At 58.6% G+C, this 17,068-nt stretch overlaps 1 protein-coding gene across 6 annotated transcripts in view; it reads right to left on the reverse strand.

Moving 5' to 3' along the window:
* Nucleotides 1–24: 24 nt before the first annotated feature.
* MYT1 (myelin transcription factor 1) overlaps nt 25–17,068 on the reverse strand; it is a 56,805-nt gene continuing 39,761 nt past the window's right edge. For 4 of the 6 annotated variants that reach the window (XM_019753447.3, XM_019753446.3, XM_019753442.3 and 1 more), the window contains exons 14-23: nt 16,170–16,324; nt 14,839–14,901; nt 14,659–14,727; nt 10,965–11,027; nt 10,565–10,648; nt 6,675–6,896; nt 5,550–5,641; nt 4,847–4,950; nt 2,729–2,872; nt 25–1,774 (exon numbers count right to left, since the gene is read on the reverse strand). In XM_019753447.3, coding sequence (XP_019609006.3) covers nt 1,646–1,774; nt 2,729–2,872; nt 4,847–4,950; nt 5,550–5,641; nt 6,675–6,896; nt 10,565–10,648; nt 10,965–11,027; nt 14,659–14,727; nt 14,839–14,901; nt 16,170–16,324 — 1,125 coding nt within the window. In that variant the 3' untranslated portion in view covers nt 25–1,645. The remainder of the gene's footprint in view (nt 1,775–2,728; nt 2,873–4,846; nt 4,951–5,549; nt 5,642–6,674; nt 6,897–10,564; nt 10,649–10,964; nt 11,028–14,658; nt 14,728–14,838; nt 14,902–16,169; nt 16,325–17,068) is intronic. The other 2 variants (XM_088789009.1, XM_019753448.3) reach the window with 2 other exon arrangements.

Genomic DNA, 17,068 nt, shown 5'->3' on the forward strand with positions numbered 1-17,068 from the left:
GCGGCCCCACAACACACGGCTCCGTCACAGTCAGAGTGGACTTTTATTAGGAAATCTCCCTGCAAACACACCGAGAAACGCTGTGCTGTGGGTTCAACGCATTTCCTGAGGAAGGAGGGTCACAGTATCAGAGCTGCCAGGGGACAGAGCTGGTGAGCGGCGAGGGCTCGGTGCTGCGCGGCCAGCACTCCCCCAGCAACAAGACTGAGCCATTGCGATCAGCACACAACGCGACACGAGAAACACCCGGGCACACACCACTGCGCTACACATACAGAAGTCACGGCCACAATGCTGCCGGCTGTTCTCCGTGCCTGAAACAAGGGGCCACAGGGATAAAGAAAAAGGAACCAGAAACCTTCCTTTCCATCGGACCAAGGGGAGAATGTCCCCACATTATCAAAATTCCTGTTACAAAATACTTTTTTAAAAATTCCAGTAGTAAAAGAATAAATAACAAAATATATAAAAAATAACTTGGTTGCATCAAAATTATAACTGGAAGTTACAGCAAGAGTTTTCTGTGTGGCCTGTCTCATAGTCACATAGTTTTGCTTACATTTTGTTTCTTTCTCATGGTGTCCTGGTGTGGGGTCTAGTTGAAATAGTATAAAATTAATAAATAAAAATGTCAAATAAATAGCAAACATTAACATAAGAGGTTGTGAATATAAATACTTACATCTTGACAAAATTAAATAATTTACAGAATAATTGAACTAACTACTTTCTTCCAGGAAGAGCAATTTCTCTACTTTTAAATACTAACTTGGAATTGCAGTCACAATCAATTTTGACTCTATTTACATGTAGGAACGTTGTGTTTTTAACACATCAAATTAAAATTTACCTTTTTTCGCATCTTGACTAGATCTAAAAAGAAGTGAAACCTTGGTGGTATCCCATTAGGAATGTGCCCCCGACCTCGCTGGTGCTGTCCTCGCTTCGGCTGTGACACAGTAATTCGGCAGTGAGGGTCACGAGCCTGGGTGGGCACGCAAAGAGCCAGAGGCCCTAGCATGGACCCGACCTGGGTCTAAAGGCCACGGCCCCAGGAGGGGCCTGACCCCAGGCCGCACGTGTCTGCAGGCTCGGGGGTTCCACTGCCCAGTCTCCTGGGCTACAATGCACAGGCAACGCTGACTTTCAGGGGCATCCCAGCTGCAACCCCTGGAGCTGACATTCCTAACATCCCTGGAACAGTACCTTTTTCCATCTTCACACTTAACTGAATTGAGGGAAAACAGAAAGCACAGTGCCGCGTTGGCCTGGCTGAGCAGATGCCGGGCTGTGCCCCAGCCCACCCAGCCCGACAGACAGGAATACTGTGGCTGCAAACTCCAAAACTTCCCTGAGACCTTGTCCATCAGCTTCCCCTGGAGACTTCGAGCTGCTCTTCGGGTTATTTCCAGGAAACAAAAATAAGTCGGTTTGTGTCTCTTGGCAGCCCACACACGCACGGGAGGCCGAGGCCCCCAGCCTGGCAAGCGCAGAGGAACATACTGGGTTGCAGGCGCCCAAGGCCACCCCAGGCTGCCAGGCTGCCTCTGTGAGCGGGGACTCTCCACCGGGAAGGCAGGGCGAGGGAGGTAAATGCTGGAGCCAAGTGGGGTGCTCTGGGCACCCCCGATCCGCGAGGCCAGGCCTAGACCTGGATGCCACGCACGGCCTGCTTGATGCTGTCCAGGAGGTCCTTGTCCCCGGGGTCCTGCTTGGAGCACATGTCGGTGAGGGTGCTCACATAGGCGTCGAAGTTCTGCTCGCAAATGGGCTCCTGGAGTAAGAAGTGGCTTAGCCAGTCCTGACCAGGCTGTGGCCCCACGTTCCCAGAGATAAGGGGCCACAGTGGGAAACAGCAGATGTACCCCCAGGCCACCTGCACCCCCCACACAGCCTACACCTCCAGGCCACCTGCACCCCCCGAGGCCACCTGCACCCCCCGAGGCCACCCGCACCCCCCCACACAGCCTACACCTCCAGGCCACCTGCACCCCCCGAGGCCACCTGCACCCCCCCACACAGCCTACACCTCCAGGCCACCTGCACCCCCCGAGGCCACCTGCACCCCCCGAGGCCACCTGCACCCCCCCAGACCACCTGCACCCCCCCAGGCCACCTGCACCCCCCAGGCCACCTATATCCACCCCATGCCACCTGCACCCCCCCAGGCCACCTGCACCCCCCCACGCCATCTGCACCCCCCAGGCCACCTGTATCCACCCCACGCCACTTGTACCCCCCCAGGCCACCTGCACCCCCCCAGGCCACCTGCACCCCCACACCACCTGCACCCCCCAGGCCACCTATATCCACCCCATGCCACCTGCAACCCCCCACGCCATCTGCACCCCCCACGCCACTTGTACCCCCCCAGGCCACCTGTACCCCCCCAGGCCACCTGCACCCCCCACACCGTCTGCACCCCCCCACGCCACCTGCATCCCCCCATGCCACCTGCACCCCCCCCACGCCACCTGCACCACCCAGGCCACCTGTATCCACCACTCGCCACCTGCACCCCCCAGGCCACCTGTATCCACCCCAGGCCACCTGCACCCCCCACGCCGTCTGCACCCCCCACGCCACCTGCACCCCCCAGGCCACTTGAGGCCGCCCCACAGGTCCAGGGGCAGCACTTGGGCCGAAGCAGCACACAGTCCCAGTTGTGCCCAGTAAGCACAAGGACTAACCCCCCGCCCGCCCACTGAGCCCGTCCTTGGCCGCCTACCATGTGTGGAAGGCGGATGTTGGCAAGACTCTGGATCAGGGCCTGGCTCAGGCCCGACAGCTCCAGAAACAGGGCTTCGTTCTGCTCCTCGATGAGCCTGTTCTCATCCTCGATGGTCTTCAGGCTCCTCTCCATGGACGAGATCTGCACGGACAGACGGACAGACATGGGAGGCCCAGCCCATGTCCTCCCTGGCGCAGCGGGCACGCTCATTGTGCCCCATCCCACGTCTCAGAGCAAGTGAGGAGGCGGGGGCACTACCACAGTGACGGCTGGTCCTGCCCTGGTCCCCAGGTGGAGGCGGGGACACGGTGACTGAGTCAGGGGCTCCCACAGGGCTGGGGAGAGGCCCAAAATCCAAGCTCAAATCCTGGCCCCCCCAGCAGCCATGCTCCATATTCCGTGTCTCTAATGGGAATACCTTGTGGGATGTCCGGCTGCCTCTGGGTCCCCCCAGAAAGACCAACGGGGTGCCTAACACAGCCGAGTGTAGCTGTCCAGCCCTGCCCTGGAGTTCCCAGCACAGACACACCTGCTCTAGACCCGCAAGCAAGAGTCCCAGAGAGAAGCCCAAACGCCTCTACCAAGGGGGCTCTAGGGCCCCACAGTGGGATCCCACAGGATGGTGACAAGGCTGGCAGCCGAGGCAGTCCTGCCTACTCTGGATGGCCCAGGTCACCAGGGTCGATAGCCCTGAACCGAGGTCCACAGCCAGTGCAGGAAGGGTGGGCAGCCTGCCCTGCCACCTGGACTGGAGAAGACGTGCTTGGAGGGCAGCCCCCAGTTGGACTATGGCTGGAAGGAGCCTGGGGCGGACGCAGTTCAGTGTCTGCCACACAGTGAGCTGTGCCCTGTGTGGAATGGGCAGCCGCCTTTTAGGGGGCTGTGGACCAGGTAGCGTGCTTTCCTCTGACCACGTGGCTCTGGGATCTGTGTCTAACGAACATCACGCTTCTGTCACCCGGTGACAAGCCTTTGGCTTTAAAAGTGTTGAGTATGGGTTGGGGGATCTGTCTTCTCTTTGAGCCTCTCTGAGCCTTTCTGCAGAGCCCATGACCCAAAGCTCCCTCAAGGGGAAAGGGGTCCATGCAAAAGGATGCTGGTGAGTAATCTGTCTTTAAACAGGTGGGCGTTGGCAAATACCGAACCATCCGAGGTACTGGCCCACAGTTCTGACTGTGGGAGGGCCCTTGGGCTTTGAGAAGGGCAGGGTCAGGGGACAGAGGGTGGCAGGCACACAGCCATGTGTCTCGGCGCTGAGTCGCTGGACACTCCCTCTCTGCTTCTACTGCCTGTGAACTTGGGGGGACACTACACAGCACAGCCCTCCTGAGCTCCATGGGCTGAGGCTGTTCTTACACAGGTTTCTGAGGAACGGGGCCGGCATCACAGCCTGTTAGCTGGCAGAAGCGTAGCATAACACATCACACTGCAGCCTCTGGACAGAAGCCCCACCACCTTCCCATGGTCCTCTCTGCCCTCAAATACTGCAGGGCCTGATCACCTCCTTGTCCCCTTGTCCCTACAGCCATAAGGACTTGACTGTGTGTGCGCCCAGCTCAGCTCTGGCCCCCACTCAGCAGCTGAGGGTGGGCGAGGGTCGTCTTTTCCAAAGACTTTTACAGCTTTGTTCTGACTACAGGTGTTCCCTTTGGGAAGCAGAGACATGACACATCCACTCAGAGTGCATTGTGAGCCCATCACTCCTCAAGAGCAGCTCCTTCTGGCTGAGACATCTGTGCTAATCGCTTTCTTTCTAGAAGCGCATTCTTACAACAACCACATGGAGTTGGTTGCGACTGCTGTGTCCATTTTACTGGGAGGACACACTGATTAAGAGGTTGGCCAGGTCACTTCGCCAGAATGTAGCCGTGAAGGAATGGAAGCCGGCTGCAGCCAGGCTCTTAGAACACGCACAGAGCTACAGCTCCCACTGCCAGGACGAGTGGCGCCCCGGGACGACTCGTGCCAACAGCCACCAGCACCAGGCGCGAGCGCTGGCACAGCTACCAACCCTGATGGCAGAGCGCACAGCAGACTCTGCTCCCACCCCACAGGAGGAGGCCAACGGCCAAGGACACGAGGACTTCCTCAGGCTGGACCCAGCGCTCCACCCACCTGGGACTGCAGCTGCACCATGGCGGCCTCCATCTCCGAGTTGGACTCATTCAGGTCCCGAATCTCCTGGTTGAGCTGCTTGATCTCCTCGTCGTTCTCCAGCACTGCCCCAGGGAGAAACCCGGTGGCACGCTCCCTCCAACCCAGTCCCGCAGGTGGGGTGAGCAGAGGCCTGGGTTCTAGATGGATCTAGGGGCCCCTCCCAGCAGAGGCCCCAGGCCGTTTCCCAGCTCCCCTACGTGGGTGGCTCTAAGCCCACATTTCATGCTGGGAAAGTGGTCTTAGAGTCTACAAGCCGTGTCTGCGGTTTGCCTCCTAGCCCTGGGTCATTGGTGGCAAAGTATAAATCTCCTTGGCAGGTATTAATTGCTGAGATAAAAATGGAAGTTTCTTCAGAGGGTGCTGGGTTTTCTCAGCGTCCTGCTTCACTGTGACTGAGTGAGTTCACAGCTCCACAAACCCTGAGAGCACTCCCCAATGCCCGGGTTAGGGCAGGCACCGCCACTCAAGGGCTGGGAGCCCAGACATGGGGCCACCACAGGGTCAGAGCCGAGGTCGGGAGACCCATGGGATCGGGCCAAGGGGTGTGTCCACCACAACTCGCTCCAGGGCCGGGTGTCTCCCGAGGCCCGAGCCACAGGGAATGCTCAGTACCCCAGGCTGTAAGGGTCCCAAGCAGAGACAGCAGGAGGAGTGTCCTTACCATCACTCGTCTTAAACTTTGTGCTGAGAACCTCGTCCCCTGAGAGTTTTCCCTTCTTTCCAGCAAAGGTCGCTCTGGGACAGCCAGACAAGCTGGAAACAAAGGTCACACACCACGATGAGAGCCAAGTGCTCACCATCCGGCAGCCTGGTAGGATCCTGGATGGAACTTTCTCGCTCATTTCCCTTTGCCCTCTGACCCTGGGGCCAGTCCACGGCTCCTCACTCCTCATCCGGCAGCCCAGGCCATTGCCCTGAAGGCTTGTCTCCCACACGTCTTGTGGCAAGCTCCTAGCTCCTTCTTGGGGGGCCGTCCTCACCCTCCCACTGCTGTTTTCCCACAGCGCCCACCACCCCTCGCCATACTGGACGCTCTACTTGTTTGCTGGCTTGCAGTCTGGCCCCCACCCACCCTGCCCACGTCTGCTGGAGGAGGGCCAGTTGTCATGCTCGTTTTCTGCTCCATTCCCAGAGCCAGTGCTCGGTGGACTCTCAGTAAAGGCTTGTGGAGCCAATGAGTTAGTTAATCTTAGAGGAGGAGAGATGAGGGCAAAAAGAAGAAGAAAAAGACAGTTTCTGGCAGGACCCGGTGGTGGCCCGTGCATGTCAGCCATCACCTTGGCTGCCTGGCACAGAAAGGCAGAGGGCTGGTGAGGCAAGGCCCCCCGCCCTGGGCAGGTGAGAGCCAGTCGGTGCTGCGCAGGCCCACGGCTCAGACAGGGAAAGTCTTGTCACCAGGTCCCTTGCAAAACAGACAGAGGCCTGGCCCCAAACTTCAAAGAAGAAGCCCTGTGGGAGGGGCAGGGCACGAGGTTTGACAGAAAAAGTTTTCCACGAAAAGCTGGCAGCCTGTTACGAGAATGCGTGCGCTGGGCACAGGGCACCCTCTTGTCAGGGGACTGCATCGGATGGGGCAGGGAGGCTTATGACAATAGACGCATTGGGTGACACGTCACAAACACCGTCATCTGGTCCCAACAGACTTCCAGTAGCCTTCTGCAGTCGGCGACCAATCAGACCTCGCTTTTCCCTCAAGAAGCGCCATGTCACACCTGAGCCCTAGTCCGGCCCTCCCTGGACTCCCCACTGGAGGCACGGAGATGGCAGGGTGGGCAGGGGCCGTTACCTGCGGTGGGTAAGGAAGCTGCCGTTGGCATGGCCAGAACCATCGCAGCCCGGAGTGGGGCAGGTGGGCCCCTCGTTCTTCAGTGACTTCCAGGAGAATGAGGAGCCGTTGACGGAACCCTCTTTCTGCCTCCGGGCGGCCAGCGGGCAGCCAGACGCACTTCTGTGAGAGGCATATTTGCCACTGATATGACCGAGACCCACGCAACCTGGAACTGGGCACCTGGGCGCAAAGACGTCAGAGGTGAGCGAGGGTGCTGGGGGTGGGAGGAAAGGCCCAGAGACCCTCCCCAGCCAGGCGCTGAGATCAGCTGGAGGCTCCCACATAGACTGCCAACGTTGGAGCCTCTGGGAGCCGAGGCTGGCAGGCACCACACTCCCTCGCAAGCCTTGGCCTCATGTCCCCTGCACAGATGGAGGCTCAGCAGCGCCTTCTCTCCCTGGTCCACAGCATGCCCCCCCCCGGGGCCCTGGGGCTGGCTCGTAGGGACCTCTGGGTCCACACCTAGACCTTGCTGCCAGCGTCACTGCTGTGTCACTCCAGCAACGTGGAATTAAGGTGTCAGCTGAGCTTCCACAAGTATGGGGTCTGCGGGCCTAGGAGTCACAGGTCAGAAGTGCACTATGAGCCAGGCAGCTCAGGACAGCGGGGGTCCTGTCATCCCACAGCATCCCAGAGTGAGGCTGGTCATGGCATGATGCCCGCAGATGTCCCAGCTCTGCCACGTCTGAAATGTGTGGTCTGGAAAGAAGAACGCGAGGCCACAGAGCTCAGGCGGGAAAGAGGGGACTTGGACCCCCACAGTGACTCCTGTGCCAGGGGCCTGGGGCGGCATTCCCCTTTGCTCAGGCTGTTCGAGGGGAGGGAGAGGGTCCCCTATGGAAATAACAAATTCCCCGGGGACAGGGAAGTGGCAGAGAGGTTAACAGTCCCTGCTCCCCATGCTGCCATCAGCATCTGTGCGGTCACAGGAAATGCCAGTGCAGAGCTCTGGGCATCCCCGTCACGGCTGTGGGGAGGTACCTGGACCCAGAGCTCCCAGCGGGGCCTTCTGAGCTCCCCGACACGTCAGGCTCACCTGGAACCAACCCGTGACAGGGGACAAGTCCTCCGTCCTCTCCCCCCAACAAATGAGACTCATTTAGCTGTTTGTCACCCACGTTCTACGTGCACACGCGGCAAACACACGGGACCCCAAGAGGCGACACAATGCCCAGTGTAGAGAGAGGATCCTGGGTACAGCACTGAGAAGCCGGGAGCCCTTGGAGGGCAGGGCCGTCCCAGGGACTCCTGCTGTGGCAACGGGGTTAGGGACCGGCTGTGCTGCCCAGTAGCAAGGCCACCTCAGACCCTGTATTCATATGAGAGGTGGCCACTGTGGACACTTTTCCTGGCCACCTCGCCAGGACCCATGCTTACGTGTCCCCCTCTGCTGGCTCTCATTTCTTTCTTACTCGTCCCACCCACATGGGCCTCAGATGTGTGGGACGTCCACTGAGCCAGTCAAAGGTCATCTCAGCCCAGAGTCCAGTGTAGAGACACTGCCCGGGGCCCCTGCAGGGCTGGGGAGGTTCCATTGTACTCTGCCACCAAACCCGACACCTCCTGGCTGTGGGCTCCCGGGGGACCCCACAGGCTCCATGCTCGTAAGGCCGCAGCACAAGATCAACAGGCCAAATGAGAGGCAGCACTTTGCGGCTGAGCACATGAGTCTAAGCTCTGATTTCCCACTTTCTCTGCAAAACCCTAAGCATGCGCATCAGGAGGGCCCTCTGAGTTTCCCAGCGACCCACAAGCGAGATTCAGACTTGTCGACAGTAGCACTGCTTTTCCTTCCACCCACACCCAGTGTCCAGACTTCAGGACTGTTGGGAGACCTCACATCAGCACGTGGGCGGGGTGCCAAGTTGGGTGGCTTCTGTGCTCCCCGGGCAAGCCTGTGCTGGGGTGCAAGAGCGACATGCCCCAGGACCCCAGGGTCAGAGGAGCATCTCTTCTCAGAGGCAGCGTGGTCGAGGACAGTGGGGGCCTCCCCACAGGCGATGGGCCTTCAGCTCCCAATCTCCAAACTGGAAACTCCACAGACTTTGATGGCCACTTAGTTGGTTGTGGCCAAAGGGATTTAGCACAAAGTGCTGATGGGACTTAATCTCCACAGTGTGGACACAAGATGTCAGAAATGGGATTTCCTCTTTCACCAGCCAATCCAGAGTCACAGCTGTGCGTGCTGACGAAATTCCATCACGCCTGCAACAGGACCTCAGCACCTGTGGTTTTTGCTGCCGTCAATTGTCACTTGTGCGAAGACACTGGTCAGTTACAGATAAGCTTACAGTTGGTGACCGAAGCAGAGCCTGCAATCCAGAGGCTGAGTTGCGGTCTCCCCTCGCCACAGAGTCACTAGGAACACGTGTGTCCTATAAATGCTGAGCTGTTTCTTAAAGTCTCGTCTCCACCTGGCTGCAAAAATCTTGTTTTATTAGAAGCAAAGTTGACAACACATTAGAAGGAGGAAAACCGTTTTTACCTTGAAAAATGCTGACCTTGATTTTAATTATTTGCAGAAGTAGCACAATTCACTCATGACGTCCCTACCAGCAGGACCCTTACTAAATCCATCACAGCATTGCATTTCCATGCTCATGGGCCGTCTCCTGGACTCTCAGGAAGAAAATACTCTCCTCTACCCTAGAGCTTAATAAGCAGCACTCACCACATGGGCAACAATGTATTTGCATTCTTAACTCTGCACTCCTTACAGTGTTACCGTAAAATGTAAATGAACAAACAAGCTGCAGCCTGCTGCACCAAACAGCGCAAGGGACCACCCCTTGGAAGGATGTAATGCTGCCCAGTGAGGCCCTCTTCTGTGCCAGGCAGGTGTATAGGCACAGCTGGTGCGAGCTCCAGGGAGCAACCAGATCCTGGGCTAGGCCGCTCCCCTCAGCAGCGGTGTCTGGCTGTTGTTGGCCCACAGGTCAGGGTACACATTCTCCCCCTCAACCTGACGGGCCTGCCCCCACCACGCCAGCCATAGGCACCGGGCCACGAGAAAGCCAGAGCTGTCCAGACAGTCCTCACCTGCCAGGAGGACCCATTGCCAGTTTTGCCCCGTGTCAGCTCCGAAAGTCCTAGGAAAACTGGATGGTGGGTCACCCTGTTTGCACCTGTGTCTTTATCCCCACCTGCAAGGGAGGGGGCTTCAGGGGACAGGTTCCATCTGGAAGGATAAGCTTGCAATGCAGGATAGCAGCCCCCACTGAGTGGGGCACATGCTCAGAGTGCATCTACATGCCCATAGTGACACGTCAGGCACCCCCAGTGAGAAGGCCAGAAGAGGCTTTGAGACTTCAATTACTTAAGGCCCAGGATAGTCTCTGTCCTCCCCACAGCAGGGCTGAGGTCCCAGGTCAGGGTGAAACTCTAGGGCTCTCTCACGCCACAACAGCTCCCAGCGAATGCGTGTGAGTGTGCCAATACACAATTCACAGACGGGCCGTCTCTGAACACACTCTGCTCCTCAAACCCTGCACCTGACTGAGTCATGCAGACACCAGTACCCACGAGAGTCCTGTGGGGCTGCCCCACGCCCTGAGCCCGTGCCAAGGTCGCCCCCAGGTGCATGGGCTGCCAGGTGCTTTGCCCTCCCAGCCCATCAAGCACCTGACTGAGAGGGCCAGATAGGGCCCAGGGCCTGTGTGTGCTCTCCACCTGCACGGCCCACGCCTTCCATGCACCCACGTGCCTGGTAGGAGAGCTCCTGTAAAGACGGGGACTGTCATCGGTCAGCTGTATTAATGGAAAGGAAGTCTGGAAGGAACTTTTCTACATTGTAAAACACAGAAGCCCCCCGTTCTGCAAAGCGACGGGGGCCCCTCGGCCTGACTTACTTCATGAGCTCGGGGTCCTCCCTGTCGTCCTTCGTGGGTGTCACCTTGGCTCCACTTTTCTTGGCACGAGGACAGCCTGACAAGCTAGTTGTGGAAGAGGAAAAAACACAACTGTAGCCCAGAACACAGTTCCTCACGCCACCTGCCTCCCCTTCTCTCAAGTCTGGGCTCCCCAGCCCTGAGCGCCGTAGGGAGCCGTAGGGAGCCTTCCACCAGTGCACCCTCTGCTGGGCGGTGGGGCCACAGACAGAACGTGTCCCCGTGAGCCCCAGCTGTGAAGGCAGAGCTCTGGGACACCCAACAACCAGACTCCAGGGATGCCAGCAACCTTGACGTCTCCTCTGGAGCTCGCAGCTCCACCTGAGAAGGCGCCCAAACACCCCGGGCGTGGCAGGCTCACCTCCGGTGCGAAGCATAGTTCCCTGTTATGTGGCCGGAGCCGTCACAGCCAGGCGTGGGGCACCTGCGGAGGACAGCGGAGCTGGGACCAGCCCTAAGGACGTGTGGCCACAGAAGGAGCGCCTGCCCTCCCCTCTCCCCCCCTCCAGGTCTCTCAGATGCAGTGCCGGCCTGGCCTGTCTTCTGCTGTTACGTCCAGCTGCAGAACTTTGCCAGCCAGACCTCAGGAGGCCCAGGAGTGCCACGCAGAGAGCACAGCCCCACTGCAGGGTTCTAGGTGGAACTGGAAGGTTCCAGAACACACATGGCCCTTAACCTTAAACATTGCTCTGGGAGGCCACCTAACACCTGGGACTGGGTCCCCCTCTGCGCTTTCTCTGGGAGGGAGAGGGCGTGTCCCAGGGAGCATGGTCACCATTATGAGCCTATGAACACGTTTACTGAGCACCCATGACGGCCCCCTCGGCATGCCTGGAGGCTTCCAGGGGCAGCCGGAGGGAGAGACGAGCCACAAGATACAAAAGCCCAACTTCAAACACCCATTGTTTGACAAATGAGTCACATAGAAGGTAAAAATTCCACTTCAATATATGAGCGGGTTTCCTTAAATTGTTTCCTGAAAGTCCAGAGAAAAGGCGGTGTGCTCCTGCTAGTGTCGTTGTGGGAGGTGTGCCCGGCTCTGCAGGTGGGGCCACAGGAGGCCTCCTCCTCCTGCCACTCCACGCCGTGCCCCTCGTGAGGGCGCAGCTCTGAGCCTGGGGACCGGGCAGCACCGTGCCGCTTGCATGTACAAAGCTCGCCCTTCACAGAGTGCTTATCTGCTCTTTCCGGTTCATCCTCACAGACAGAACCGTGCGAGCCAAGGCCGTTCTGTCCCAAAGTGGCCCCAAGAGGGTGGAGGGGACAAGCCCAGCTGGAACATGACAGCGGACTCTGCCTCCCAAGCGGCAGAGGTGCTCACATCCCTGTATTGTGCCCTCCTTCACGTGTGGCGTCTGGGGCAGGACAGAAGCAGCCGCAGCGTCCGGACCACCTCCCAGACCCCTGCAGGATGGCACTGCCTGGTCCCCATCCGAGAACCCCCGTGTCTGCACGGCAATGTGGGGGGCTCAACGCCCAGGGGCCTGCTCTGCCCCCCAGCTTTCTCTGGCCGCAGGGGCTGTCTTGCAGTCCCCTCATCACCACCTCGTGGGCCACAGATCAAACACCTCCCTGGCCTGTCAGCCAACGAACCGGTCAAATCACCCTCTGGCCGGGTTTTGGGGAACCTCAAACCCCACTGCGGTTTCGATGGCTCCTGGCCCACTCATGAGTGTCACATTTTCAACTATACACATCTGGAGCAGGAGGTTTTGCATTTTAATGGGAACCACCCCCCACCACCACCTGGGTGGGCGCCGCCCAAGAGCTGTGACACCAGCCCTGACGCTGTGGTTGCAACGTCCCAGCTCCCAGGGTCCTCCAGGCACAGCAGCTGTGGGTGCCGCCGCCATGCACCCCAGGCTCCCCCAGGTGAGCGAGGGTGGGGCTTTTCCTTCCTGGGGTGGCAGCTGCTCAGCGACCACCTGGGGCTCTGATTCTTCTCAGCTGCAGAGCGAGCTGCAGCTCAGGCGGCCTCTGAGCCCCATCCAGTCCCCACCCTGTGCAGAGGCCCCTGGCACACCTTGCAGGGTGTGTGGCTGCACCCCACGTCCTCACACAGAGCAGGCTGAGTGGCAGTGTCACAGCCTCTGACCACACTTGCACATGAAAGGGAGGAGCAAATGCCCATGAGATTTAATTAAAGTACAGAAAACACATCATACGAGACTGTTGCTGCTCCCAGGTATGATAGGGAGACCAGAAGCCTCGTTTGCAAGACGGAGGATACGTGTCTGCCCCTGGGGACGGGCCACCTTCACCCAGCGCTGCCACAGCCTGGTCAGCAGCAGCCCATACCAGATGGCCGCTGGACAGGAGGAGGGAGAGGGGAGCGTGGGTATACCAGGCAGAGGTGGTGCCCAGCCACGCCCGCGCTGCAGCCTGAGGGGCAAGTAGCAGCTCCCCTGGGAGACCCTCAGGGAAAGAAGAGCGTCAGAAGGAGTTGGGGACACCTCGGCCACCTTGCTGAGGCTGACGAGTGACTGGTTTTAGCACAAGGAAGGCTTTCAGTTGCCATTTCTAAAAGTGCTTTCAGTTAAGTCCCTCACGGGCTTTTAGTCTGCTATCCCTCCCCAACAGCCACGTTTCTGGACCTCGAACAAGCCCACATTTTCCATCCGGCAGCCCTCAGCATTGCTCTGCAAGAAGGAAGGACCCCTGCGCACATGTGGTCACATCTAGGGCTCTGAAATCATCCAGGCTTCAAACTGGAAATCCACAGGAAGAAAGGCAAGTAGATTTGGGAAGCAAACAGGAGGAAGGAGCACGAGAATGAAGGGAAGAGAAAAGAGGAAAGAAAGAGAGAGGGCAGGTTGAAGAGTAAGGTCCCAACAGGACTGAGTGTTCCCGCTGGATTTCTGGGGCTGGACGCCATGAATGAACGAGTGAAATGGACTGGGCCGTGATATGCGGAGCCTCAAGAAACGCTTCTGGAAAAGCTGACTCCCGGAAGGACCATTCTGGTGATGAACCCCGGCCTTGTCTGCAGGAATGGAAGGCCCATAGCTAATGAGGGGCAGACACTCTTCTCCTGGCTGCTGGGACCAGAAGTGCCCCCAGAGCCCCCTTTCCCTGTTTCTGAATCAGCTTGGCTCTCTGGAAGCCTTCAGAACAACAGCTCCTCATCTTACAGGCACCAGGGCCCCAGCTCCTGTCTGGGCCCAGAATGGACTGAGCGTGTTCTGAATTCAGGGACTCCCAACACAGAGGCCTGAGGCAGGGAGGGACCCCCCTGCAGAGGGGTGACCGCCTTCCTAGCCTGGGAGCCCAGGGCCAGCACTGCAAGTCACAGCTCAACAGAAAGTGTGAGAACCAAAGGCAACGACAGTCACCAACTCCAGCCCCAAGAGGACAGTGATACCTGGGAAACCTCTGGGTGCTTGCATGTCATTCGAGCAGGGCTGCCAAGCAGGCAAGCTGGTGCCCACAGCACCTGCCCTGCCGTGTGCTAGGGGCAGGGAGGAGCAGAAGCAGAAAGAGGAGTGCTCAGCAAAGCAAGGGGCTGAGCTTGGAGGAGAGGCACGTGGGCAGGCTCCAGGGCCAAGGCACAAGCAGCTGCAAGGGTGCAGGAGAAGGCAGGGCACAGGGTTTTGTCTTTCGTCGTCAGCATCCAGCTCATTCAGTAAGAGCTGCAGCAAGACTTATAAGGCGGGGCCAATGCTGGGCCTCTCCCAAACCTCAAGGGTGGTGAGGAGAGCAGGCCCAGGCAGCCCAAGGGGTCGCCGGAGACAGAGGGTGGGCTGGGCCATCAGCAGCCAGAGGCGGGTCCTGCTCCCCTCTCCCCTGGCCCATGGCCCTCGGAAAGGCGGGCAGGGCAGACGGCAGCACGAGAGCCTAGAGCAGCCTCCAGCCAGAGAGGACAGGCGATGGCAGCACTCAGAGCAGGGAGACACAAGCAGCAGCGGCCCCAGCCAAGCAGAACCGGCTCCTCCCTGGCCCCACTGGGGCCTGAGGCTGGAGCCCGGAGATAGCCGATTTTGGCTGGAGCCTCATGGAGGGAGAGAGCAGAGCAAGGGAGCCACCCAAGAGATGGGAGGCCAGGAGGGCAGACATACTTGAGGTCAGCAGAATGGGCAGCCATGAGGTTTCTGAGGCTCTTGTCAGCAAGAGGGCAACCAGAGAGGCTGAAAGAGAAGAGATGGGACACCGGGGTAAGCCAAAGAGGGGAGCAGAGAAGAAGAGGAAGACCCACCACGCAGCTCCCCGGCCAGGCCGGACCCAAGAGGGGGACGAACCTGCGGTGGGAGGCATAGTTCCCGGTGATGTGGCCACTGCCGTCACAGCCGGGGGTGGGACAGCTGGACAAAGGAAAAAGAGCGTCAGAACAGAGAGCAACGCACACCTGCCGGGCCTGTCCCCAGCCGAGCCTACTCAGGGAGGGTGCTAGCACCTGCTCTTGGCTCACCCATGAGCCAGAGGCTACTCCTCCATGCTCAGTCCTCAGAGCACAGCCATTGCCTCTTGGACTGCAAGTTTCTCCCATACAACTTAACTCAAGAAGGAAAAAGGAACGAAATTAAAGCTCAAACTCAAGTTAGGATGCCTCTGTGTACATGTGTTGTATGTGCACATGTGTGCCCATTGACATGCAGGATATCTGTGCACACGTGGGGTGTGTGCACGTGTACGTGCTCATGGGCATGTAAGATGCCCCTGTGCACACATATTGTGTGTCCATTGACATGTAGGATATCTGTGCACACATGTGTATGCACACTTGTGCATGCCTATGGACATGTATGTTGCCTCTGTGCACACATGCTGTGTGTGCGAGTATGTGCATACCCTTGAACATGTAGGGTGCTCTGGAAGCACACGTGTTGTGGGTACACGTGTGCATGCCCATGGACTGTAGGGTGCCCATGTACACATGTTGTGTGTGCATCTGTGTGTGCCCATGGACAGGCAGGATATACAGAGTGGGAGAAAGCTAGTGGGGTTCAGGACAAAGAAAAAGGGAACCCCAGGAACAAACGCTGATCACAGGTGAGGGCTGGATCACCTGTGCTGCAGGTGCCAGGACCAGCCTCTCACAGAGGTGGTTCTCAATGGGGGTTGACCAGAAGGCTTTGGGATGGCTCACATCTACCAGCAGCTCCCTGTTCTCCAATGACGTTTGCTTGAACCCTACGAGGACTGGCTCAAAGGGGCTGCCGGGCTGCCAGAAGCGAGGGCCTGAGTCCTGAGGCAGCGTGCACACCTGCCCTGGATGCTGAGAGCCTGGGCACACAGCTGTGGCTGGACAGGGTCAGCGCCCTGCAGCCCTCTTCCTGCTCTGTGGGCACTTCCTCGTTCTTAATCACTTCAGAGGGTGATGTTAGAGCCCAGTGCAGTGCACAGATGACAGGACCTGACCCCTATTGCCTGGCTCAGAAGTGTTCCCGTGAAGGACACCCAACCTCTGCCCACCACGGCGGTCAGACCAGGACGATGGTCAGAGCTGGGCCGGGGCAGGGGCAGGCCCCGCACTGAGCAGACCCAGTCTTCACAGGCCTGGCCCAGGACCCGCTCCGGGAACACTGCGGCACTTCTCCGAGCAGGCCTGTCGGCCCAGGTGGGGACTCACGTGAGCAGCTCCTTCTTTATGTCCTTGGAGAGAAACTTCAGCTTAAAGTTGCTCAGGGTAACCTCCCCGGGGTACTTCCGCTCCTCAAAATTCTCCTCCAACACTTCCTGGTCATCTGCTTCAGAAGAAGCAAAAGAATGGGCTGCTGGCTCTGACTGCAAAAAACCAGCAGGGAGATGTTTTAACCGCTGGTGGGCCGGGCGCCCGACCCGGGGCTGAGGGCGAGGGACCCTTCAGGGCAGTGTCCACAGAAGCGTTTCTGCAGTCTCCTGTCTTCTGGACGAGGGAGGAGGACTTAGTGCCCCAGACACAGAAGACAGCACACCGAGGGGCTGCAGGGCCCCCACCTCACCAGAGCTGCCCTAGGAACGCAGGGAGTCTCGGGCACGTGGTCACCTCCACCCAACAGCCGCTGGGCCACCTTCTAAACACAAGCATGCCACACAGTGCAGCTCTGCATAGGGCACTCCGCAGACAGCGGGCACTAAAAAGTGTTTGTCAAAAAGCTATGATGACGAAATGGCACAAGACAGGAAGAACGTACAAAGCGTAATGCAACTAATCCCAGTGACCTGGGACCACCTGGCCGCACGTCCCCACCCAGTGTGAGCAGGCACATAATAAGCTCTTTGAACTTGAAAGATGGGTCTGAAGGGGTTCAATCACCGCCCGAGTGCAGGGTGTTGTGGACGCAGGGAAGAACAAGAACAGTCCCTGCTACTGAGGTGGGGCGCGGGGGGTCTACAAGAGTCATGGAGGCCGATGCCCTGGGCTGGTCCCTAACAGGCAGTTAGGGAGGGTCACAGTTCAGACCCCAGGCAGGTTGTTCAACCTCTTGGGGCCCAAGTGCCACTTTGAAACTGGAGACAATGGCAGTCCATCAGGATGTCTGGAGATCA

The sequence above is a fragment of the Rhinolophus sinicus genome, chromosome 13 (assembly GCF_057876585.1).
Source record: "Rhinolophus sinicus isolate RSI-liver-muscle chromosome 13, RSI-T2T, whole genome shotgun sequence".
NCBI classification, from domain to species: domain Eukaryota; kingdom Metazoa; phylum Chordata; class Mammalia; order Chiroptera; family Rhinolophidae; genus Rhinolophus; species Rhinolophus sinicus.